This window comes from Oryzias melastigma, linkage group LG18 (genome assembly GCF_002922805.2).
Source record: "Oryzias melastigma strain HK-1 linkage group LG18, ASM292280v2, whole genome shotgun sequence".
Classification (NCBI taxonomy): Eukaryota; Metazoa; Chordata; class Actinopteri; order Beloniformes; family Adrianichthyidae; genus Oryzias; species Oryzias melastigma.
In genome coordinates, this window is record NC_050529.1 from 9012962 (window position 1) to 9040569 (window position 27608).

A 27608-nucleotide genomic window follows, 5' to 3' on the forward strand; every position below is an offset into this window, starting at 1 on the left:
AACACTCGGGTAAATTTAGAGCTCTTTGAAGAACTTTTTTATGATTTTTACTGTAGACGAAAAAACAAGAACATTTTCCCATCATACACTTGGAAGAGGGCCAACATAGCTAAAAAAAAAAAAAGGAGTTTTCCTTCTTAGAGATTAAACATACTAAAATCCTTTAGGATGTTATCATTTTTTTAATCACAGAAGCAGTTTTAGAAAGTTGTTAGATTTGTGTTAGCATTAGCATTACATTATGCCTGTTATGCTAGCAGATGCTTTAGCATTAAAACCTACAGTAGAATCTGTACTTTTCTTTTTGTTTTTAAAGAAAAAAGCTTATTTAATGAATTTTAGGACCCAAAAAATTGTTAATGTGATATATAGATATATAAAACCTGTTTATGTTTATTGACACTCTCAAACGTAATCCAAATATAATATCCAAATTGCTGTTTCACTTTCGGGTTTCTATCAGGAAGTGTTTCATGAAGTACTCTTCTTGCTGCCTTCACTGTTCAGTTTCAAGGGTGGAGCGATTAGGTTGGTAAGCTAATTGAGATTTAGCCAAATTGCTCCAACCCCCCCTGAAACAGTACCATTTTCCTTCCAAATGTGCCCCGCTCTGTGCTGGTGATCAGTATCAAGGCCTGAGCTCCATGGCTTGTAGGGATCAATATTCATTGTAGTGCAAGTTGGGTGTTACACTATAGGTCAAGCCTCTTCTCTATAAATCACAGGCTGAAAGGCGACTGTCTGGGTCTCCACAGGTTGCGCAGCCCCCTTCACGTCTTCATGCCACGACCTCCAGGTCTAAGTATGATTTATTTATTGCCTCTGATCTGGTAAGTATTGACCAGCTCTGAATGAGCTCCAAGTCGACTTTAAAGTCAAACACGCAAGGCTGTAAAAATGGGGTTTAAAATAAAAATATCTGTAAAGTTAGATGAACAAAAAACTAATTTAAGAGCCTGACTAAAAAGAGATCAACGCTAAGCAGTGACATCATAAAAGCTGCTCACATCTGTGTCTTTTTGTGTTTTCTACTCGTTTTCCTCCTCACAATAAAGCAAACTGATGACCTTTCTACTCCTACAAGAGGTCATCCTCACCTCCTGCTTGTTGGTCTTCTGCTGAGCTAATGGGGAGTTTGCAAGAGCAGACACACCCGCACTCACCACTGAGAATTTGATTGTATCGGGGCTCAGGCGCTGTGAGCAAAACACGAGGCAGTCTGCAAAATGCAGGAAACAACTTGTTTCCCCGGTCTACTGCACCAATTCGAGCTGGACCGAAAGAAATGAGAAAAGTAAGATAAACGGCCAAGGCTGTTCTTATGTAGACCAATTTCTGCAAGACAGATGTCTAAATCGCATCTGCAGATACCTTTGAGTTGCATTTATTCTTAGACTTGGCAACCATGTTCATGTGTAGAGAGGAATTGGAATCAGACTGTGGAATACAATTGAACCCTTGTGCTAACTTATGGGGTCCAGATGACCCAAGCCTTACATTGACGTGTTATCCATCCTATGACTAATGTGAATGAAGGTGGACAGGATTTCCTGACTGCCACGGACACCAGGGAAAATCAAAAAACATTGAAAAAAAAAAAGTTCATCGTGCCATCTTGTGGGGTCCAGATGAACTCACTCCCACTATATCTAGGATAGCACAAGGGTTACATCCTATTATAGAGATTGGCAACATGTGACAAGCATCAGAAGACCGGAAATCAAATTTTTTTTACATTGGGATACAAAATATTACTTGGGAAAGCGTCTGAACCTAAAAGGTAATTCCGCTCTAAAACCCAACTCTTCAAAAGTCATTGGATTTTTAGCCACTTTTGCAATCGGTAAGGGTAGTGGGCAGGTATAAACTTGACAACCAAGGACTGTCTTAGTCCAGCCTGAAGAGAGAAATCCAGGTGTATCTGGTTATAGCCCCCAGCTTTAGATAGAGAACAGAAGACGGATAGAAGAACCATGTTTACAAAGGAGAAATACACACTGGGAACATATCAAAGTTTTAGTTCTCTCTGGTCCTATTTGTACCACTGTTGTACTCCTCCGTGTCTGTAAGAAGATGACATGTATGGACTTCCTGTACCAGCTGTTTCCCATCTAGTATTTTCATCTAGTATCACACCTCCCACCAGTACAACCAGGTAAGTTTCTACTACAGTTGTAGTAGTTGGTTACTTGTCCCAGCAGTTCATTCGTGTCCAAGTCAAGTTGTTGACCTCTGCATGCCTTCTGACCTCGTGATGCTTTGTTGGTATCCTGATCTCTGTCTATCTATGGTCCTGACTTCAGCCTGTCCAAGTTCCTGACCATCGCTTGGCCTTGATTCAGAGTGGCCTTGGTGCAGCGATAGGGTGGTCGGCCCTTGATCGGAAGTTTACAGGTTTGATTGCCGTCTTGCCCACCCATGTGTCAAAGTGTCCTTGGACAAGACACTGAACCTCACCTTGCCTCTGATGGAAGGTGGAAGGTTGGCGCCAATGTGTGAATGTGTGTGTGACTGTAAAGCACTTTGGGACTTCAAGGAAGGTAGAAACACCATTTTATATCTCGTGGATCAAACCACTCCAACTTTAAAAGAAGTGGTGTCTATGAGCAATCTCTTCTGGACTTGTACTTCCAACTCCTCCTCACCATACCCACATATGTATCCACAAAAGAGTATTATACAATCTTATTCATAAAGACCATATGTTTAACCCTTTAACACTGGAGCCAGCCTAACAGAAGCAGAATGGGGGCAACAAAGGAATGTAGTGGCTGCTTAGCAAGTTAGGTGAGGTCAAAGGTAGTCGGTGAGGACCATACCACGCCCCTCACAGCATTAATTCTTTTTACCTCCACACCATCTCTAATTATGTAAAAAAAGAACAAACTTCATCTTCTTCTTCTGGAATCACTATTTTATCACTGAAATGCAGATGGCTTGAAATAAAAGATCGATTGTTTCATGTTTATCTGTCTTACCTGATCCAAAGTTGTCTGGGACACAGAGTAGTCCTCCAAGTCCAGTCTCTGCTGATGGTGGGTGAGTTCATTGAAGATCTTGGCCAGGGCTCCCTCGTTATTCGGGAGCTGGTACTGCAGCGTGTTGTGGTGCTTTTCCTTGAGAACGCTGCCCGGGAAAGTTTCCTCAACAAAGTCTTCAACTGGCTTCAGGACAGGGGGACGGCCGCCGACCCTCACGATCAGCGTGTAGCCGTCGCCGAATCTGGATGAGAAGTGGCCATCATTAAACATTTGAAACAAAGACGAAGAAGAGAACTACAAAAAAACAAACACGCCACGGCGTGTGATAAATAATGAACTCTTTCGGCATCTTTGTTCATAGCGTGGTGTCATAGATGTGGAGCTGGTGGACTGGAAGGAACGCACACGACGGCAAGCAGAATAGATGCTAATAAAATATTCAAAATATTACTGCAGTCATAGCTCCCTTGCTGTTTCGGGCTTCCTGCGTGTGATGAACTGGAGAAGCAAATGAGCCACATTCAGCTGAGAGCAAAGGCATCTTGACTTCTTTGAAGAAAGCTGCTAGAAGACGAACACGACTTACTCGTCCAAATACAGCAGGAAGCAACACAAGTGCATCAGAATGTAATCTGTGCTGCCCTGCTTTCCCTAAAACCAAAGAAGAATCTAAAGAGGGAGTAGGGCCACTGAATGGAGAAAATCAAACAAACAGTATCTGGTAATATATCCTACACATTCTCACTCCCAACCCATCATGTATGGATGATGGTTCAGGTCACTTTTTGACATTTTAGGTGTCTCCAAATCTACGTTTTTTTGAATATTTCCTATTCCCATTAAATCACGGGTCCCCAACCCTTGGGACGTGGAACCGGACTACGGTACCAGTACCATGTTAGGGTGCCAGTACTAGGGACCCCTAATTAGTGTCTCTGGCCCAGTACTGAGCAGCCCTTGGACTAGTACCGGTTCGGGGCCCGGAGTTTGGGGACCCCTGATTCAATGGGAGCAGCCAACACATCAAAAAAAAAAAGTTGGTGGACACCGAATGTCAAAAAGTGATGGGGAGGGGGCCCAAATCCTACGTCCATTGGAGTAAGAATGCCAAAATAAATGGTAGGTTTGGATTTTATATATACAGTAGAAGTCCTGGACTCCAATTCTTCTGGGAAAAAATGTCCCCCTTGCCAAGTAATCGAAAGTTCACCAAAATTTACACGGTGAAAAATAATTTTGGGCAACAAATGATGACATCACAGCAGTAGAAATGGTAAAAAAAAAACAAATAAATGGAATAAAAATCTAAAAAAGTATTTTGAAATCCACTTATGAAACCAAAAGACTCACACGTCGGAGAAATATGAAATCTTGTTTTTTAATTACTATGGAAAGGCTAACCCACCTATTGCTTGGTAGCCATCTTGTGGAAAACTGCTATTTTTAATAAGTTCCCACAAAATGGGGAAAGGGAAACTTGTCATCGAGTGATCTAAATGAGATTTCAGACAGGTTAAATTTAGTAGATCTTTGAACTCAAGAAATGGCGGCCGTCTTGAAAAAAAAAAAAAAAAAGAAAAAAAATACGTTACCAGCAGCTAAAAAATTTAACTTTTTTCAAAGATTCGATTATATCAACATTATCATCAAAAACATCATTGAGATGCTACTTGGGTTAACCTATTTGTTTAAAGTTTATAGGTATGAATGGCGCTAGGGTGGCAAGCCCCCAAAAGCGGTGTTTCCTGTTGCTCGCATTTTATTTTATTTTTTTTCGGGCATTTTGTGAAAATTTGATAAATGAATCTCTAGCACAAGCTGAACAAAACCATATGACATATGTTATGTACATATAAGGCATGTGACTAACAAAAAAACTCAGTTGCTAAGGAAATCCAAAAATTTACTTTGGCCGATTCTTCTAAAAATGATACCTATCTGTTCGTCACCCCCAGGCAACCAAAACACAAAATGGTTGCTATGGAGATAAAACCAACAGAAAAGCGGCCATTTTGAAATAAGTGGCATTTGTGACAACCAGCTTTGATCAGGAGCAGAGGGGTAAAGTGAGGGGCATGTAGCAGTCGCTCAGTAAGTGAGGGCAGGTGAAAAAGGGGGTAGTAGGGAGGAGGCAAGGGCACATTTGCATTTACATTTGCAATATTGTGTGCATTAGCTTATAACCACAAGTAAAACCAAAAGATTTCAGTGGAACAAAAGAGATTAGTGACTTTATAGATGAGATACAACATAAAATATAACCATGGAGCATAAAAAAAATATTTCTGGTAAAGGCACCACAGGTAAAACCAACATAAAACCTAACATTTCACAGATTAACGAACCATAACTAAGCACCAAAGCTAATTACCACAAAGCATCTTTGAGTACGCGCCATGTCTGTCACTGCAGAATAAGTACTCTGTGCCTTGTTATTCTGTCGTTAGCACTCTTATGACCCTTTGTTTTCTGCCTAATTAATTCCCTAATGTTGGATTTACTCTCAGAAATGTCCGCGGTGGCTGGTACGGCGGCGCACGCAGCAAGGGTTCGGCGCTCCCTTTGTGACAATTAGAGATACGGGGAGTAAACTGTAAGCCCAGAAGATCCCTGAGGGAGTGAGAGGGGAAGCGTGGCGCCGCTACAGGGAAACACAATGAGCGGCAGCCGCCCTTCGCTCACAACAGAGCCGCTGAGGTTAGAGACCCCAACGCACCAACAGTGTAACTTTATAGCCTTGTATAAAGGGATGCGCGTATCTATCTACATAACAAATTCATAATGGGTTTTTATGCTCCGCGTAATTATAACTCTCTCAGAGAAAAAGTAAATAGAAGAACTTGAGTTACAAAAAAGTAAACAAAAAACAAGGCAGCCTAGAAAATGTTGAAAAAAATGTGGCCTGTGAAGCTAATAGCTCAATTAGCCATCTGCTATAGGAGCATTATTAATATTATCCCCACTACAACCACTAGCTTCTACTTTCTGTGGTGACGGTAGTACCTGAACATATAAAAATATTCAGTCATTGTGGATGAAAGAACAAAAAACTAGAATAAGTACTTGAGAATTTCAAACATGTCTATGAATCTGCTTTCTTTGAAAGTGCAGATGTCTATCTTTGGTTTAGACCAAATAAATCAATAAATTCAAATGCACTTTCAAGTATAAAATTCAGGTAACTCTTGGTAACAAAGTAGGTTACATTTTATTAAAAACATAATCAGTCCTGCACACGCTGGGAGATTAGTTATGGATATTTTTTGGACTAGCTTTAGCTTTTGTTAGCTTTTCATTTGTTGTTTTGATATTGTTGCAATACTATATGTGTCGCTACTACTATTCTGTACTTTTCTTATTTGTTCATGAGTTGTTTCTATTTTTTGACGGTTCTTCCTGCCATAGATGAAAATTAGCTAGGTAGCTAATTAGCTAACTCAGGCTCTTTTACATTGGGGCTTAAAGTGACACATTGATTAATGTGCATTGTGCCAAATTCAGATAAATAAATAAAGGTTGAATAATAAAATAAAAAATATTTAAAACAAATATGGGTGCATTAACAAGTAGATGTGGGCATGTTGCAAATAGCACCTAGCTAAACACAACAAGCTAATATACTAGAACTTTCCTCTTCCTCGTTGTTTTATTTCCTTCTTCCTGGTCAGAGCTTGGTTTGGATTTTTTCTAACCACAAACTAGCACATTTGAACTCAACACCCAAAAACCAAAAATGTAATTTTCATTGGAGTGATGCTACGTTCACACCAGGCATGTGTCCCACATTTAAGAATACTGGTTCTTGAACGCTCTTTTAGCATAAGGTGTTTACACTGGACTGTCTCCACCCGATACTACGACCTGAACCTATAGAATGAAGAGGTTTGGTGTGAAATGTCAAATTGGTGCAAATCTCATGAATCTCGCTTCAGGCTTTTTCTTTCACAGCTCTATTCCGATATATGAATGACTTGGTGTCATAGAATTCTGGTCTGGCACAAACCACAATTAGTAATTTCTCTTTCATTTCTCTTTCTGTCATGAATTAAAAAGGACATCATCCATATGCCACAACCAAATCCGTGTCCCTGAATGGTCAAAGTTACATTTCAAAGTTTCATTGACCATTTTGTACATATAGGCTGTAAACAGTTGAAAAATGTGAGTCTTTTCATTGAAGGTGATCTCTTGCTGAGTATGGTGCGAACGTAGTCTTAGAGAGACATTGGTTTGGTCCACTGTACAGAGGGTGAACTAATTCTCCGTATAACCTATACCTTTGTATTATTTTCCCTTAACTTTGTTGAGCTTCATTTTTCCACGATTAAAAGTCCGGAGTGCAACGCTGCCAAATGAAGCCGAGTTCTCCAACATACGCCCTCTGTCTACGTCACATTCGGGTCCTTCCACTATAGTGGATAGTCCTTGTGTGCACAGTTTCTCATCACTTTACTAAAAAAAAACTCTCAACTCTGCTACAAAAACCTTCAGTTTTCTGGCTTTATTCATAATAAAAAAGACTTGTTGATAAAAAAAAGTATCAGTTATTAGCAGGAAAAAAGAAGTCTAACTGGGAATCGACTGCATAAAGTTTCTGTTATTGACTTTTGTGTCCAAATGGAGTCTGTGTAAGAAAACAGATGAATCTTGAGCTTTTTGTGAGCCCTCTGGGCGCCATTATACAACTTTTAAGCCTGCGCTGCAAACAAAATATGCAGCCGAGTATGAACAATAAATAATCACTCAGCTCTATTACTCCATAGCTGTGGCCACACTAAAAAAAAGAACTTTAGATGAAGAATCACAAGAAATAAGGGGCCACTATTGCAGCCGCTACATGTTTTGTGGGAGGATTTGACCAACCTCTATTCAACGTTATGGAAAGCAACAGTAGATTGTATCATGGTGAGGCTTGGAGATACTGGTCTAAACTGTTGCCATGAAATATTGGGGCAACACCTGCTTCTTCCTTTGGAACATGACAGATCTTACAATGTAAAACAAATGTAAAAGGTTTTAAATTAACAACTTCCTTTAAAGGTGGTTATGTCCTGTCTGAGGGTAAAAAATTGGGTAAACCTGTACAAGAGGGCCCAAACGAACGCTCGATGGGAACGTACAGCAAAAACGTTCAACATTTTTTTCTATGGGCATGCTGCGGGTGACGGGTCATAGCGAACACTTAACACACAAGGGTGAAATACGGATTTTGAAAAGTCGACTTTTAGAAATGAGACAATCAGAGGGTAGTTTGTTCGGGCATCCAACGGGCACTTGCGCATGTTTTGCAAAATCCTTGTGTGTGGAATTTGGTCAGTACTCACACATTATGAACAACTAGAGCAGGGATCACCAACCTTTTTGAAACTGAGGACTACTTCATGGGTACTGACTCATACAAAGGGCTACCATTTTGAAATAACAAATTTGCATAGTTTGGCTTTAGTTATAGTTTTAAGACATTTTAATTTTTAAAAGACAGCAACAGAATAAAATGTAATTTTAGACGAAACTCACAAGTGAGTTGTGCCATTTTTAGAAGAGACCTGTGGGCATCTTGTGTGGTCCAAGTGGGCTCCCATCAGGGTGCCCACCAACCTGGGTTGGTGACCCCTGAACTAGAGTGTGCCGTAAGGGCTCCATATGACATCATCGTCCAAACACGTGAGAGCAACTTACAATATCCTTACGGATACTTTACAATACGCTTGCCATACACACAACAAAAGTACATCCCATTTATATGACATCCCTCAATGCATTGACATTCTTATGACTCCTGTAACTCTTCAGTCACTTATGCGATTAACATACTGTAATTCCAGCTGATTCTGAAGACATACTACAGTGCGACTGATTCATTTCTTCTTTATTAGGCATTTTCTAGCTGCTTAAACTTATATTATGGACCGACTTATAGTCCAAAAAATGTGGTAATTGCTAAAACCTCAAGTTGAATCTGAAATGCTTCCCTATCCCTTTGAGTGTTCCAATTGTAGGGCCATATGAAGCTGTAGTGGTGTCCGAAAGTCATTTAGGGGTCACTATCCATCTGCCGGTAGGGTGATCCGCTGTGCCGCGGAAGAGAAACTCATTTCTTTATTCTTCATTCATTCAAGTATTCATGTAAGCATTAAGTTTTTGCACAACTTTTAACCCTTGTGCTATCCTATGGGGTCCAGATGACCCCAGCCTTACAATAATGTGTTATCCATCCCATGACAAATGTGGATGATGGCAGACACGATTTCACCAGTGAAAATTTAAAAAAATCAATGATTAAAAAAAAGTTCAGTCTCGAGGGGTCCAGATGACCCCACTACCAATGCTAACATACCTATGATAGCACAAGGGTTACAATTACAAAACCAATGTTGTTATGTATTTTGCTGGCAGCTATGTACTAACGTAGATAGATAGGCGACTATTGATGATGTCATCAAGAGGTAGTAATGTCCAAATTTGAAGACTGTGTCGAATTCCTTCCCTACTCACTATAATTTCTAGTGCTCTCCGAATCGACCATTCCAAAATCGAGAGCACTAGAAATTTCCCAGAAGTCTTTGCAAAAAACTACTGTACTAGTCAAACAATTTTTGAGAAAAACATGTTTAAATGTAATTTTTAAATAAACTATCCACCTTTTCACCATCAGAACACAGTGGAGTCACAAACAGACGTCGTGAAATGTTTTCACTGATTCGATTTGGTGACGTCATATGGAGAATTTTGGAAAAACGAAAGAACTCACTAGTGCATGGTGTCCGAATTGCTTTTACAATCCAGGGAACTATATAGACCCAAACCAAATATTTTTTTAGTAGTTAGGATTAGGCTGTTTTTCCGTATCTCTTCACTTGGAGGGATAAAGCAATTCGGATTTGGCCTTAGTCATAAGGGTTGACTGGTATCAGTGCTAACCCTTTAACATCAGAGATGTCAATAGGAATACGTGTTCTTTGACCTACCGTAACCCTTCAACCAGTTACCCAACCAACATAAATCAACAGATTTATGAAAACGTGCAATGTGTTGTATGATGATGCAAAACTGCTTTTTACTTGGGCTCCCCTCTATAACCCTTCAAAGGCCTGGACAGCCCAAAGCACCCGCATGGGTCAACCCTTGTACGGGTGGATGGGAATTTCTGTTTTTTCATTTCTTTTCAGGTAAAAGAAAAAAAGTCCTTTGAGGCAAATCCTCTTTCTTTTGTGCCTCTGTAGGTGCAACAAAACCCGTTCTGTCATCCTTAAAGCACCGTCTGTCTCCGGTTTCATCTAGTAAATTTGTTTTTTTTTTTCCCTTTACTGGGAGCTTGAATATCAATAAATAGAGTCTGCAGCGCTCCACATGGTCATAACAACGGCGCCTCATGTTTTGAAATCATAATTCAGCTTTTAAACGGTGATTTGAAAACGACATAAAAGCGAGATCTTTGCAGCTCGGGGGTGGAATACAGCCGGGGAGAAAATAATGAATGGATTATATTTACGCTGGTGACTGCATACACTGTCGCCACTAATCCTTTCCAAATATTTTACATTACAGATATAATACAGCCGCTCAACACAGCATGACAGAGCGCCTGTAATTTCTGCGCCGCAGTTCCCTCTCCTTCATTTTCATTATTCTGCCTGGATCTCTTCCTCCACCCTGGTCTGTTGGAAAGTCATTCTTCCATGTAATTTAAAACAAACAACAGCCAGACACAGATAAGGGCATGACGGGCAGAAAATAATTTGGCTGCCTTCCCTCATCTAAGGAAGTCTGGAAAGGTCACCCTCGCCGCTGCTGAAGTGGGTGTTTGTGTACGACGCATGGCGGGGGAGGGGGAGGACAGATGCAGGGCAAGAGGGCGGGGGGTCAGAGTGTGGGCGGAGATGTCTGACGCTTTGATGGCAAACTTGCTTTGTTTCTGGAGGGCATGCTAACCGAGGTCCAGGTGTGTGAGATTGGACGTCTTTCCGAATTCCAATTATCTATCTTAGTGTACTATTTTTACATGATAATAAATAAGCACTTTGTCTTTGTTACATTAAAAATAATTTCTGCATTCTATCATTTGACAACCAATCAACACCCTATTTTTTCTATATAATGTGTGATGTGTAACAATTATTTCTGCAATAAATAAATATTTTTTATTGATGATAATCAATCAGCCTTCCACTTTATTTACATGATGATTAATGCTGATGTCATTACTACACCGCAAAAAGTGAAACATTGGATCAATTAACAAAAGTTCTGTAATTTGTCGCATTTAAAATGTTAAAATAAAATGTTGAGTTAATAGTTTGCTCAACTTAAAAATGCATTTTGATAAAAAAAACTAATATTTAAACATATTTGTTATATGTATTTTTTTTTTTTACTTTTTACAGTGTAGAGTAATTATATATTTAGAAGATCCTTAACAGTCACTCTATATTTGCATTTAGTTTGTTTAAAACATTTAAAACAAACTGTATGAGCCACAGGTGCTACACTGTAAAAAGTAAAACATTTGATCAACTACCAAATTCACTGTAATTTATGACATTTAAATATATTACTTTTTTAAAATATACTTTTGAGTCGAGTAAATCATGAACTCAATATTTGATGAAAACTTATAGTTTTAAATGTAACAAAATACAGATTTTTTGATAATTTAAACAATGTCACACTTTTATTAGTGTACCCACCCCCGCCCTTACAGCCCCCTCCTGACACGCCCTGATTGGCTGAGTCACTGCTACACGCCCCTTTACCCCTCCCCCCCCTTTTTGCCCTGGTCGAACTGCATGTAAAAAAATCCATTTTTTATTCAAGTTTTTTCAAAATGGCGGCTTTTTTATTGGTTTATCATCGTAGCAACCATTTAATGTTTTGGTCTCCTGAAAGTGACAAACAGATCTATGTATTTTTTAGAAGAGTTGTCAGAAGTAATTTTTATTTCCTTGGCAACCGAGAATTTCTTGTTAACAACGTCCATTCAGATGTCAACTTCACCGCCTACAAATTGTGGTGCATTTTGGAGTGTGAAGTACCAAAGAAAGAAGAATGGTGAAAGCAAAATGGTTCTTCCAGTCATATATATATACTGTATATATACATACATACACATAGTGTAGATCATAAAATCATTCTAAGTGATCTTTTAATTTGGATTATAATATTTTTGGCTAAAATCAAAAAAGTCTTTCTCGTTTTTAATACATATTTTATACAAATTGGCCCATCCTTTTTCAAGCATCTGGTTTTCATCCGCTCCTGATCCAGCCCCGATTTAGATTAAGGAATCCTCAGAAACACAGTTTTAATCGATAATTCTTTTAGGTAGGTCCTACGAGATTACGTTAAAAACATATAAAAAGAGGATATTCATTGGACTGGGTTTTTATTCATTTTGAATAGAAGGAAAGAATTGGATGGAGACAAGTTAAGAAACTACAATAGAAACAGGATTAACATTTTGATTAGTTAATCAATCGCTATCATTACAGTCAATGGATTCAATGTGCATGTGTGTATACTATATGATACGATTTATTGGCTGTAAGGAGTTAACATAGTTGTCTTTGACTAATTTTCTTATAAGTAAATTAATTCATATTGTAAATTAATTTTAGATTTGTTTTACTTTTAATGTATTTCTTCTTTGTTTTATATTACTAAAAATTGATTAAAAATCTATAAAATAATCTGTAGTTTATTAAAGGTATTTCAAACTATAATATCAGTCAAATTGACAATTTGTAGATACAAGAACTCAACTTCCAGAGCAAAATATGTCAAAATGCAACCAGAAATCTGACTTATTTTTGTTTGACTTTCTGACTTTTATGTTTTTATTTTTTTAAATCTTGTTTTTTTTCTTTGAGTTACTAACTATTTTCTAGAATTTTATGTTCATATTGCGATTTTTATCATAGGTTGTTAACGTTTTATGCTCTTAAAATTTTGAACTGAAGTCTTTATTTATTTATTTTGGCAATCCTTATCTTTTCAAGATATAGCTAGAGTCTTCATGTAGCGGAGCATCTCAGGTCACAGAGTTCTGGTCAAAGGCTGCGTCTAACTTCACTATCAACGCACAATTTTGTTCCATCTTTGTTTCTAACTGCTTTTCTCTCAGTCAGACATTGGCCTGCAGGGAAATATTCATGTTCAAGCCGTAGACGTCTTCAAGAAGCAGTGATAACTGAAGACCTTGGTGACCCTGAGGAATCCAAGAACCATCATGGACAGATACAAGGTCCTAACATCACAACCATGGGTATATAGTAAATGACACACATACACATACATTTAAACGCCCCAAAAAACACTTTTGGAGACGCTTTAAAAACGCTTTGTTCGTCTTTTTCAAATTTTTGAAGATCAGACATGTTATTTGTGACAATATTGAAAAACAATCCCAGATTGAGGCTTTAAAGTTTGTAAAAAAAGGGGAAAAAAATCCCTCATGTGTTGAAATAAGTGGACTATTTGACTTCTGGCTTAAAGATACATGCGAATACATTTTTATTTGCAAAACTGTTGGACATGGAGGATCCGTATGTATAAAAATCCATAATAATCTTGTATTTTTTATAATTTTCTCCATCAAACATTAACATTTGACATAGTGCGGGACTATCTAGTTTTTGGTTTTTAAAAGCAATTCGGACACCAATCACACTACTTTTTCTTTCATTTTTTTAAACGCTGGATATGACATCACCAATTTTACAAAATTAAATTATGATTCCTCTGAATGAAAATGTGGATGGTTTATTTAAAAATTACATTTAAATATTTTTTTTGGGGGCGTTAAGGTTCGGATCCCAGCCTCCATCAGAGGGTTAGGGTTAAAAATTGTTCAACCGCAATGCATTGTGGTCTATAGTTGCTAATATAGTGAATATCAATGCAGGGTAGTTTTTTGCAAAGACTTGTGGGAAATTTCTAGGGAACTCTGTTTTGGAATTGTAGATTCCAAAATGGCGAACGCACTATATGGTGAGTAGGGAGCGAATTCGGACCTACCCTAAAACGACTTCATTTCAGTTTTCGTCACATGGGGTCCAGTTCTCGTATAGTCAATGATCAAGAGAAGGAGCACAAAATTATATATACATATACCGCGAAGCTGCAAAGTTAATAGGGGTCCACTTGAGAGTATTTTTACTATTCCTGATGTAGTTTGGTCATTCTAGCTGAAAGCGGAGAATCTAGTTTTATTTTTCATGTTTATAAATTGCTTCTCTTACAAGTTCTGATTAATTATTAAAATCCAATTTGTTGCACATAAGACACTGACGACTCGGCTAAACCCAAACAGCATCGAAACCAGATACAGACTTTAATATTTATTTTTTAAGGGTTTGAAAAAAAAAAGAAGGACGAAAAGTTTCAGACAGACGTGGAATCAACCGACCGACAAACAAACCCGCCGATGCTGCAATGCAGCGTACGCACCGACATCCGGCGCCATCTGTATCCGTCCATGTTCTTGTCTTTATGATAGTGACGACGCTGGAGAATTATTTTGTCATCCATCTCTCAGGGTGACATGCACTTAAAAGTAGTAAAGTGTGGAGTTAATGGCACGCCGGGAGAGCTGATCCACCGTGAGTGGAAAGCCGTTTTTATTGGACGTCAACTTCAAGCGCGGAGGTGGGGGAGGGGGAATTGATCCAAACTTTTAGACACCGCTCTTATAAAAACTCTCCAGCCGCCACCACCGCCGCCGCCGCCGCGCATTACCTTAATGCATTAAAGTCCCTTTACACCCCACTTTTATATCGTGACGTGCTTTGGCCAAGGAGAAAATAAGACTCTGGGCTGCGGGGTGTTTTTCCGACAGGTGCTCTGTGAAGAGGGGATCAGAACGATATCCATCAGAGGAAAAAAATCCTGAAACGGCTAGAGCCTGTCCTTCCCGACTGACAAGATTATAGCCCAGCTTTGAAGCTGCTTTTATTGGTTCCCCCCACTTCATTTGGGTATTAAGACCTTGGAGCTTTCATACAAGCACACCTCTGCTAAAACCTATTTATTGCCTCCTGTTTATTTTTCCTCTTCTCTATCTGCCAATTCAAATTCCCCCAAAAAAGTGTCCTTTTCGGATGATGATGATGGGCTATTTTTGCCTCATTTGGGGTTGTTGAAGCGGCACGAGGGCATCTGGGTGATGAGCGTTGCTAACTAAAGGGGGCAGCACCTGCTAGGGATTGAGTCTGTAGATTTGGAGTTAGAAACAAATGGGGGCTTTTGAAGGAGAAGGTAAAAGACTAGGGGGGGATGAGCATGTATTACATGTGGCCAACGGGGGGTCAAAATGTTGGAGCTGGCCCCCATGGTGCGCCCCTTTCTGATGGGAGAGAGGGGCGGGGGAGGGAAGCGAGCTACACCTCCTGTGCTGAAGGTCATGTGCTGCGACAATCGCACACCCCCACGGTGGGGCCATTCCCATCCAACTGCCACCAGATTCGTAAAAATTATAATTTTTTTATTTTGAAAAACGTTCCCATTAGTGTTTTAATTATGATTATAAAGTTTTTAAACAAAATCCCACAACCTAAATGTCTTAAAAAGCTATTTTTCATGTTGATTTGAAGCCTCGGTTTCCAAAATATTCTCTGAGGGGGCGTGGCTTTTGGAGCCCCACCCCTGATCCCCCTCCCTAGCTCTGTGTCTCGCTAGCATAAATCTTCACTCCTGCTCCATAAAAATGTCAAGGAAAATCAGTAATGTCCTGTTACAGTGAAAAAAATAAGATTTACTTAAGAAAAATTTGCAATAACAATTTCGGATTCAATTTGATTGCATTTATGAATATAAAAACTACCAACAACAATCTAGTAAAATTATGATTCGATCTTAAGTAAATAAAAAAACATAAATGTATCTAATAAAATGTACATAATATTAATGAAAAGTGATTAAAACAATTTGAAAAGTAGATCTTACTGATAAACAATATACATTTTTGATAACTCTTATAAAATAGGTAAACTTTAAGTTCTTTACTAGAAAAATCTCTATATTTGCATAATCTTTGAACTAATATGTAGATATTATGAGGAATAATTAATTATATATTACTTTATATTTTCAGTGTATGAGTTTGATCTGGACGTCAGCTGGACGAGGAAGTGAAGATCTTCATGGACAGAACTTCCTCCCAAATCCTGATTCTTTCTCCTTCCAGTTCACCAAAGACTCTTTTAGCTAATTCTCCAATGTTTATTGACTGTGATCAATACATTCAATCATTGGTTTCTCAGAGCAGAAAATACTGAAAGTTAGCATCTAAATGCTCTTTCATTGATTTACAATCTTTTCCAACTGCGGTCAAATGAGCCGCCGTTCACATTTCCGTGGTCACATCAAGAAGCTCCGTGGAGTCTGGTGGAGATTTTCCAGCGTTCTCAGTCCTGCTACCGTAAGTATTGGATGAAACTCACACCAAAAATCCAGTGATGCTGATTTGACCACAGAAATGTGAACGGCGGCTCATTTGACTGCAGTCAATGTGAAGATACCATCTTCTCTTCTCCAGAACCTGAACTAGACACTAGGAACAGATGAGGGTTTAGTGCGGAAAAATACTATAAAATCCTGTAAAATTTGATCTCTTTCATAAGAAAAATGCCTCACATACGTGTTAAAAACTAAAAAAAACATGAATTTCATCGAAATTAAAGAGAGGTGGCAAACATGTTAAAAACTAATCTTATTTTAGACCTCTTTTAGATGTTTGTGGGGGGGCCCACCAGCATTTGGCGGGATACTGACTGCAAAAGAAAACAGAGACGACATTCCTTAATTGCCTTTTCAGTCATTAACGGGGTCCCACACCTCATGAAACATTAATTACACTGAGCGCCGCAGCGATAGGGACGCTTAATTAGAAATTATTCACTGCGAGGAGGGGAGTGAAAGATAGTATTTCAGTGGCGTGTAAATTGTCGGCGTGAGATCTAAAATAAGCGCAGCGGAAATACGTGTCGACGCCGCGCCGATCTGCTTTCGTCCTGTTTGTCAGGTGAAGTGAGATCCCTCCTTTTACCTGGTGGTGATCCTTGTGTTTGCTACTTCTCTGCATCGCCTCACACCTCCAGGGACGTTCCCGTGTCCTATGCTTCCTGCGTGCCTCATAAAGTATTTACAGCGGCCTGCTCTTGTCGCCGCATTCTGGAGGGAATTGACACCGAGGATCTGCCGGTTGCTCTAACATCTGTGCAGGACTGATTTGTTGCTTTAGCTCCAGTTTTTTGCCAACAGAATGGCCTACCGTCTCCTTCTCCCACTTACATTATTGATACCACATTAAATGGCCTCCAGATTGTTGCCCTGTCCAAGATTTTCCTGCCTCATCGCTTCACAAATTAAAAAAAAAATCATTGCAAGTTTATTGACTTCCCTTCATGAAATGATGTCTTTGACTTGTGTAGAAAACGTCAAATCGAAAAAAAGGGGTGTGGCCATCACCAGGTTGTACCAACGGTGTTAAATTGGCTGCACTCTTCAAGGAAATGCATCAAGTGTGGCGATACGATACATATGATACGATACGTATCGCGATACTCATGTTACGATACGATCTGTCCCAAAACTGTAACCGACAATTTAATACAATATTTTAAGAGTATGACTTTGAAAAACTGTCTGAATACTAATGTGTCCTTCATAATAATACAGTTCTATGATAACTATTTTCTTTAATTAATCAGAGGATCAAACAATTCAACTGTATCAGCACAATCCAAGTGCTTTTATTTTGAAAAATTTTGAAATATTTTTCACAAATTCAACAAAATAAATAGCTCCTAACCTATCATTCCAAGTTTATTGACTTCCTTTCATGAAATGATGGCGACAATGTTTACAACTTGTGCAGAAAACATTAAAAATGTTTTTAAAATTAAAATGTAGCATCAATAAAATTTTCCTTATTCAATCTAATATTTTTTATGTGAATCCAAAACCTTCGTTTAAGGTACAGCTTTACATTGTAAAAGGAAAATGAGCATTTTTGTTGGTCCTTAAAATCTTTTTTTTTTTTTTTATTATTTTTTCCCATTAATTCTAAAGCATAAATAACCTAAAAATAAAACAGAGCAAGAAAAGGCGTCCTTACCTGTTCTTCAGGTGCTGGATGCTCCCGAGACACTTGAAGCGTCCGTTTACCATGATGGCCATGCGGGTGCACAGTGCTTCACATTCCTCCATGCTACGAAATGGAAGCAAAAGAACATTTTCATTACATAGAACATTTAGTTATGGGCTGCTATAGAGATTTGAAAAGATTCTACAACTGTTTGGATACTAGTCTGCGTACTGTTCAATAAAAATGTCCTTTTTTTACCTGATTATCATAGTCAAAGTTAATCTTGAAAAAACAGGAATGCCACAATGGGCAAAGCAAGAACATTTTCAGCTACAAAACACCTTTTTATGACGCAGCAGTGGATGCAGTTTATTTTTGTTCTATAGAAAAATATGGACTTCTGTTGAAGTCAGTGTGTACTTTGTGTTGGAATAAGTGTGGTTTGTTTACATGTCATCCATCCATCCATCTTCTAAACACTCTTAATCTGGGTCAGTGTTGCTGGAGCCTATCCTCTGAATGGATTTCTTTTATTTGGTGAACTTGGCGACTCCTGATGGTAAGGAGGACCCTTGCAAAGAACCCGACTATAGTTCTGTTTCGTGTCTAAATTGCAAGATTTGCGGCAGTTTGACATTCTGCACCGAGCCTCTTTCATCTGTAGGTGGCAGACATGCGCTAGTAAACAGTAGAAAAAAGAAGAAGAAGAAGAAGAAGAAGCCCCTTCCTGTTTGTCCAACGTGAATGCTTCTAATAATTTAGTGGATTCTTGGAATACCCGATATGAAAATAGCTTAAATACAATTATTTTTGGACGAACTAGCTCTTTTTTTATCTCAGTCATTTTTTCTTTTCTACATTAAGCTGAAACAATTTGGGGTTCAGGCAGAACATGTGCTGATTTTCTGAGAAATTAGTTAATTAGGACGGTGAGTTTGTAAAAACTTGGTCAATTTGACACTTGACAAAACCTAACCACCTGGTCATGACACGGACAGTTGGATGCAGCTCCACCACACTGCCTCAGACAACAACAGAGGCTTGTATTTATTTTTATGGGAAGATTAGATGAGGTGAGAAGAATAAACACCAAATTATGCATCGGAAACGGTTAAATCGGTGGGTAAACATGGAGGATTATACAACGGATTGCCAACACATCACAGAAAAAAGAAGAAAAATGTAGGTTTCCTTCAGAAAGCTTGGCTAATAAAGAAAAAATAAATAAATAAATAAAATGACTCCAGCACTGATATTGACGCTTTCTCCCCTCAAAGAAGAAGAACAATAAAAGCTGCAGTCAGTCGATACGCCCTCACGCTTCACGAAACTTCAGAGCAGCCGGCGTGTTTCTGGCAGCCCATATTAACTGCCACCCTGGAAACAACACCTCTCGACAAAGTGGAGCTGCCGTCAATTATGCTTTCCAAAAAATGGTATGGCTCCTGCTCATTTGTCTTCAAACGGGGTTCACCTGTGGGACGTGAGGACGACCGAGCGGCCCTCTTTGATGACACTCAGGATGCAGTCCCACAGGAAACGCCGGGCTTTGGGGTCCATCCCGGTGGTGGGCTCGTCCTGCAATGAAGGCAAAAATTTGATATATTCTTTAGAAATTAAATGCTCTAACAATGCTATAATTGTACCAGTGGATTGTGGTGGAGTGTCCGTCCTGAGACCGGAAGGTTGTGGGTTCAAATCCAGGTTAAATCATACTAAATATCCTAAAAATTGGACCCAGTGCCTTCTTGATTGACACTGAAGAGTAAGTGGCTGAATTGTGGGGTTAAAACACCAAATGGTTCCTGCGTGCAGCTGTGTCTGCAGCTCACCCCTCCCCCAGGGGGATGGGTCAAATGCGGAGAATAAATATCACATGTGTGGAAGCTAACATGACTTCAACTTTAACTAGACTTTACATGAAAATAAAGATGAAAACCAAAACCAGATTATGGACAAACTTAGACTTTTTGGCCTCTTCCATCTGTTCATTAAAGTCCAGTAAAATTAAGTCAATTTGATGCAAATGCTGTCAGAGCCAGACATCATCAGTAACCAGGGATTGGTCCGAGTCAGTCTGAGCCAATGTTGCCATAGCAACCACTCTCGCCAATCAGAAGGGAGCTTGTTGGAACTCCACACCCCTATCACTTGAAAGCATTGACTGTTTATGATGACCCCTCCACCCCTTAAGTCCAAACAGGAAGTTCCAGATGTTCCAAACAATGGGGCGCACCATATTGTAAGATGCACTACGTGAGACAAAAGAATCTGAGATAAATCCATTGGTCCATCAGACTTTACTGACTTCATTCTCAGTAACACTAGAACCTGTTTTTAACACGCTACACGCTAGCCACGTTAGCATATTCACAATATCCGTAATCCCAATTTTGTTAATAACAGATAATAGACAGACTGATACCACTAAAAGAAACATTTCTGTGACTAAGCTAACTTTCAACCTTGTTAGTAATACGTAAAAACGAAAAAAATAAAAAAGTCAGACACTGATACAAGTTAGTCCCGTTAGCATATTCATAATATTTGTAACTCCTTTTACATGTTTGCAACATGTAAAAAAACAGGTTGATGGCGCTAAGACAAACGTTACTATGACTAAGCTAACTTTAATCCTTGTTAGAAACACATAAATACAAAATAAAGAACAGTCTGAAACTTTTACATAGCCTATACCCAATACCTGAGACTCCCAATTTTGTGTCCAACAAAAGAAACATTACTGTGACTAAGCTAACTGTCAATTTTGTTAGTAACAGGTAAAAACAAAAACAAAAAAAAAGTCCCACGTTGCTACACGTTAGCCTCGTTAGCATACTCACAATACTTGTAAATCCTTTTATATTTTTGCAACACGTAAAAAAAAAAGTCAGACACCGCTACATGTTAGCCTTATTAATATATTTACAATACCTGTAACTCTCAACCTTGTTTAAAACATATAAAAAACTGATACTGTTAAAAATGCTACTGTGACTACGCTAACCTTGTTAGTAACACGTAAAAAAAAAAAATCTAAAACCGCGACTTGTTAGCCATGATAGTAACATGTAAACAAACAAAAAGAGTTTAACACCGCCACAAGTTAGCCTCGTTAGCATATTTACAAAACGTTACTGTGACTACGCTAACTCCCAACCTAGTTAGTAACACGTAGAAAAACACAGTCCGACTCCGCTACACAGATTCGCGTATTTACAATAACGCAGACTGACATTTTAAGAGTCTACTGTGTACGTCTAAAAATTACTTTCACGTGAGTCAGTAAAGAGCTCACTTCTAATTAGTCGGAGTGGTTGCTATAGAAACGTTGACTCAGATCGACTTTGACCAAATACTGGCTCCAAGATGGCGGCATCGCTAAAATATAGCAACTGAACGGACTTAATTTCATTGGATCTGGAAGTAAGTCGGCCTAATTGTCATATAGAGTTAATGGTTAAAAAACAGACTTAGAACAATCTGTCAATCAAAAATTTCAAATGTTCAATGTGGGGGAAACAGGCACCACCTACTTTTATTAAGGCCTCTGATTGGTCAGTTTATTTTAACTACAGAAATATAGTGAAAAGGGTGTCAGTGCAACAATGGTTATTCTGATGAATCTATTTATTTCTCTGTAGGAGTCAATGGGATTTTGACTTTTTGGAGCCAGCGGGTACTTCCTGTTTGAAACGCCAGGGGGGAGGGGTCACTCAGTCCAGTTCATTATGCAGTCAATGAGCTCCAACTAAACACAACTAATAAACCAGCAATAAGAAGAGTCTCTAAAAGCGCACAGACAAACTGTGCAAAGGGAATTTCCCGCCGCTCCCGCGTGCAGATAATGAGGACACACACTGAAGCGCGGGCCGTGGCGGCGCAGGCGGACGCTCACAGCGCCGCTGCTGCTTCCCTCTCCTCAGGGCCGGTCTGTTCATACACGATTAGAGACTGACAGCCCTCAGTCTGACTGGTTTGCTTCCAGACCGAGTCCCCCCACTTGCAAAATCCTACAAATCCCATGGGGTGTTTCTTTCGCTGAGCCCAATGTGAGCTTGTGCGAGACCAAAGCTGCCTTCAGGGCGAGCACAGGGATGGGGAAAGACATCGTGCTGCTTTAACATGAACGTTAGCTTGGCTAAGTCGTAATAAAGCTTTAAACTAACTAGGGCACTTTTTTATTGATGTTACGTGTCACTTATTTTGGTTTATTTGAATGTTTTTAGGCAGAATTTAATATGTATTTTAGCAAGTATCAATACAAATCATAAAACTTGCAGATTTTAACTTATAAATTCTGAAACTGACCCGATAAAGCAGAGGTGTCAAACTCAATCACACAGGAGGCCAAAATCCAAAACACACCTTAGGTCGCGGGCCGAACAGGATAAATAGTTATTGAGCATACTAAGACTTCATTTTGTAAACTTTAAAACTGTAACTTTTTAACATAATTATGAACTATATAAAGGATTACCCGCGATAATAGTAGTGTGAATGCTGTAAGCTGAATTTGGCCGCTTAAGATGCTAGAGCTGATAGCAGAAAACACTGAGACTGATAGCCAGGTAAAATATAAGCTAAATGCCAAATCAGCCTAAAAACTAAAAACATTGTTTAGCCAAAACAGCTGGAATATAGCTGAAAAAATAGGTAAACTTCAAAATAGCCTGAAAAACTGAAATAAGCCTAAATTAGCCAAAATTTTTCTAGCATGTAAATATAAGCCTAACTCCAAAACAGCCTAAAAAACGTAAAAAAAAATAAAACTAAATTAGCCAAAACAGCTAGCATGTAAATATAAGCCTAACTCCATCCATCCATCCATCTTCTTAACCGCCTGGTCTCTTTCGGGGTCGCGGGGTGCCGGAGCCTATCCCGGCTACTGAAGGGCGAAGGCGGGGTTCACCCTGGACAGGTCGCCAGTCTGTCGCAGGGCCTCAATCACACACACATTCACACCTAGGGGCAATTTAGAGACACAAATTAACCTATGAAGCATGTTTTTGGACGGTGGGAGGAAGCCGGAGTCCCCGGTGAAAACCCACGCATGCACGGGGAGAACATGCAAACTCCACACAGAAAGGTCCCAGCCGGGAGTCGAACCGGGGCCTTCTCGCTGTGAGGCGAGACCGCTAACGACTGCGCCACCGTGCAGCCCTAAGCCTAACTCCAAAATAACCTAAAAAACTTTTTAAAAAAATTAACTAAATTAGCCGAAACAGCTAGCAAGTAACTGAAACATTAGCTAAACTCCAAAACAGCCTAAAAAACTAAAAAAGAAAAGCCTCAATTAGCTAAAACACCTAGCATGTAGCTGAAATATTAGCTAAACTTCAGAATAGCTTAAAAAATCTTAGTAAATGCCAAAATAGTCCAGAAATCAAACAGAATACAAGTTTTTTAAACTTTAAACTATAACTTTTTAACATAATTATGAATAATAAAAAGGAAGGAACATTATTCCAGAATAAATCAACTTAAATCTTAACTAACTTTCAATATTTTAACCTCCAAAAAATGTATTGTGTCAAAATTATTCAAAGTAGAAATGAGTTCAAGATAACATCGGGCCTTGACTTTGACACGTCCCCTAAAGTGTCTTGAATTTCAAATATTATTTCAAATTCTACTTAAATGCATAAAATAACTAAAATATTGTCATAGAATGCCTGCAGAACATGTTTCTATCTATATTTTCTGTCCCGATGAACAGAAATCCGTTGGTTTAACGTTTTGCTAGCATGGTCTTCTGTGCTTTAGAGGCTTCTATCCTTCCTGAAAGGCACACCTATTTCTTGTCCGCGAGTAATTTGCTTGCGGTCCTTTGGGAAATTCGGTGGGGATTTGCGAGTTTGATCCACATCCTGTTTCCTCTGGTTCTTAATGTGTGGCATCGGCTTTCCTGTACTCTGTCACCTGGCTGCAGCTCGCTCAGAACGAGGAAGATGCCCAAAAGCATCAAGTTTACTCTCAAATCCCGATAAATCCACGGCACTTCCTGAATCGGAGCGTCAAAATAAAGGCTTCTCTCACCAGGAAAATCACAGGGGGGCATCCGATCAGAGCCATCGCTGTGGACAGTTTGCGTTTGTTCCCGCCGCTGTACGTTCCCGCCGACTTGTTGGCGTATTGGACCAGCCCCAACTTCTTGATCCCCCACTCTGCCACCTTTGAAAAAAATGGAAAAAAAGAACATTATGGTGTCAGGAGGAGTGTTCATAAGAGCCCCAGCTCTGGCCTTATCTCATGATGGATGATATTTTGGCTGGGTTCTCCTGCGATTTCCAGCTCTGTGCTTTTCAAGGACGAGCGATGACAGCTGGGCTCACTGTTAGACCTTAATCACAGGCTGCTGGGGGACTCGACTGTTCTCCCAGCTATTTCAACTCTACCTTGTCAAACACGAGCCATTAGGAGCGCCGCTAAAGTGCAGGACACGTACGGGGTAGGACTTACTACGGGGGCCACGTCGCCGTCACGTAAATGCGGCTGCATACTTTTATTGGAGAAAATGCTAATCCGGACGCAGATCGGTGTCAGGAAGGAGGACGGGGTACGGTACGGCGGCAAGCATAAGGAATGCAGCTAAAAGCGCTTTTAGGCAGCCGGGGATTGGGAATCAGGGAAGCATCCGCGATGTTATTGATGGGAAACGTAGAGCCTCAGTCAATGTTTTTTCCTCTGTTTTGTCTTGAATAAAACATTTCTAATTCAATGGATTCTCCCTGTTTGGACAGTTTTAAGATTTTGTGATGCTTTGGGAGAAGAAAAAAAGACTAAATAACTGTTTGGTTTAACGCAGGGGTGTCAAACCCACGGCCCGTGGGCCGTATCCGGCCCACCAGATGATTGATCCGGCCCAGTTGTGAAAATAAAAATGATAAGGATGTTGAATAAAAAGCAAGTTTCTAGCCCATTTGGTTCTGTAAAGAAATGACCGCTATGAGCAATCCTGCCACTAGGGGGAGCAAAGGAAACGGCATAACAAGAGATCAAGAACTAATTATAAAAACAACATTAAAAAGAACTGATTGGGCTACTAGGTTAGATGAGGCCTTTTTACCAACTGAGAAAAAAACTAAACAAGTTGACTTTAGCATATTTTACTTTTATGTTACTGGTCCGGGCCCCTTGAGATCAGACAGGTTGAATGTGGCCCCCGAACCAAAATGCGTTGACACCCCTGGTTTAACCCTTTAACACCAGAGATGTCACTGATGTCACAATCTCTCTAGCTTCATTGGCTTAAGAGGTTTTTTTTTTTTTCCTATTTTCATCAAGACATTTTAAAAAGATACTCAAGTTTAATTTTTTTCCCCATCACAGAGTTTGATTTGATTTGACTTGGTTTAGTTTGGACTGGACTGTACTGGGTTTGGTTTGATTTCATTTAATTAAATTGTATTTAAATTTGATTTGATTTGATTCGGACTGGGTTTGGTTTGATTTGATTTGATTTGATTTGATTTGATTTGGTTTGATTTGATTTGATTTGATTTGATTTAGTTTGGACTGGACTTTACTGGGTTTGGTTTGATTTCATTTAATTAAATTGTATTTAAATTTGATTTGATTTGATTCGGACTGGGTTTGGTTTGATTTGATTTGATTTGATTTGGTTTGATTTGATTTAGTTTGGACCGGACTGGACTGGGTTTGGTTTGATTTGGACTGGGTTTGGTTTTATTTGATTTGGTTTGATTTGATTTGATTTGATTTGATTTGATTTAATTTAGTTTGGACTGGACTGGACTGGGTTTGGTTTGATTTAATCTGATTAAATTGTATTTAAATTTGATTTGATTTGATTCTGACTAGGTTTGGTTTTCTTTGATTTGATTCAGACTGGGTTTGATTTGATTTGGACTGGGTTTGGTTTGGACTGGGTTTGGTTTAGTTTGGACTGGACTGTTCTGGGTTTGGTTTGGTTTGATTTGATTCGGACTGGGTTTGGTTTGATTTGATTTGATTGGATTTGGTTTGAGTGGATTTAGTTTGGACTGGACTGTACTGGGTTTGGTTTGATTTCATTTATTTAAATTGTATTTAAATTTGATTTGATTTGATTCGGACTGGGTTTGGTTTGATTTGATTTGATTTGATTTGATTTGATTTGATTAGATTTGATTTGATTTGATTTGATTTGATTTGATTTGATTTGATTTGATTTGATTTGATTTGATTTAGTTTGGACTGGACTGGACTGGACTGGGTTTGGTTTGATTTAATCTGATTAAATTGTATTTAAATTTGATTTGATTTGATTTGATTCAGACTGGGTTTGATTTGATTTGGACTGGGTTTGGTTTGGTTTGGACTGGACTGTTCTGGGTTTGGTTTGGTTTAATTTGATTTGATTTGGACTGGTTTGGGCTGGATTTGATTTTGATTTGATTCGATTTGATTCGATTCGATTCAGACTGGACTTTGTTTGGTTTGGTTTTAATTGATTTGGACTGGTCTGGACTTGATAGGATATGGTTTGGTTTGGATTGGGTTTAGTTTGGTTTCATTTCATTTTAATTTGATTTGCTATAATTATACTGGATTGGAGTGGACTGGATTGGGTTTGGTTTAGTTTGATTTGATTCGATTCAATAAAAGGTTGAAGAGTTACTTTAGTCTACAGAATGTCAACCCTGAAGCTGAAGCTCTGGCGTTAAAGGGTTAAAAGAAAAACGTTTTTTTATAGATCAAAGGAAATCTAGATAGCTTTCTTATGGTGGAACAGAGCTTTTTTTTCTGCCTTTCTTCTCCACTCAGATTGGACCGTGAGACGATCGCAGCAGGGCGCCCCTCACTGCGGATGGTTCGGTTTGCTATGAAAGCCGCCCAATAGATTCAAAGCTCTGGCATGGAAGGCTGAGGCCCGTGGTCACCGCCAGCCCCCTTCTGCGTTTGATGTTGCCGCCGCAGCAGCGAGCAGTCTGAAAGGCGTGCAAAGAAGCCGAGGGCAGGACCACACCGCCAGGGCTGGTAAATAATGTAGAACCAGAACCTCCAGCGGCTGCTTCTCACTGCGGCGGCCATTTTTCTTCATGTGTGGCGTCTACCATCAGCCTTATCCATCACTTTGACTTGTGTTTATGCTGGTGCCGCTTACACTTTGGAGGGCAGGTTCAACGTATGACCAGAGCACTATAGTGTGTGTGTGTGTGTGGGGGGGGGGGGCTCTTTTATGTTTATAGTTTTTTATATTATATCATTTTTAGTGAAAAATATTTGTTTTTTAATTTATATTTTTAGGATTTCAGGTTGGATGCAAAGGACAACAAAAGGCTAAAGTTAGCGGAAAGTTTATGTTATTATAAACATGTTATTAACATGTTAACATAATTATGAATTGCAAATTTTCTTTACTTTTTAGTCTTTGTTTTTTTAAATTCGACCATTTTTTTCATGTCAAACACTTTTGATTTACATGGGTGAAAAAAGTGTATTTGATTTAAATAATTATTATAGAAAAAGACAATAAAAAAATCAGATTTTTATTTTTTCAAAATTACGTTTTAATATAAATAAAAGAAAAAAATAGATTT

The 27608-nt window shown here is 39.0% G+C and overlaps 1 protein-coding gene across 1 annotated transcript in view; it reads right to left on the reverse strand.

Annotated features, from left to right (window-relative positions):
* The window catches only part of LOC112156111 (phospholipid-transporting ATPase ABCA1), a gene marked incomplete in the record, with an annotated part of 201468 nt that overhangs the window by 4618 nt on the left and 169242 nt on the right, over nucleotides 1-27608 (reverse strand). The window contains 4 exon segments of the mRNA XM_024288273.2: nucleotides 2979-3222; nucleotides 18094-18186; nucleotides 19538-19641; nucleotides 24103-24237. Coding sequence (XP_024144041.1) covers nucleotides 2979-3222; nucleotides 18094-18186; nucleotides 19538-19641; nucleotides 24103-24237 — 576 coding nt within the window.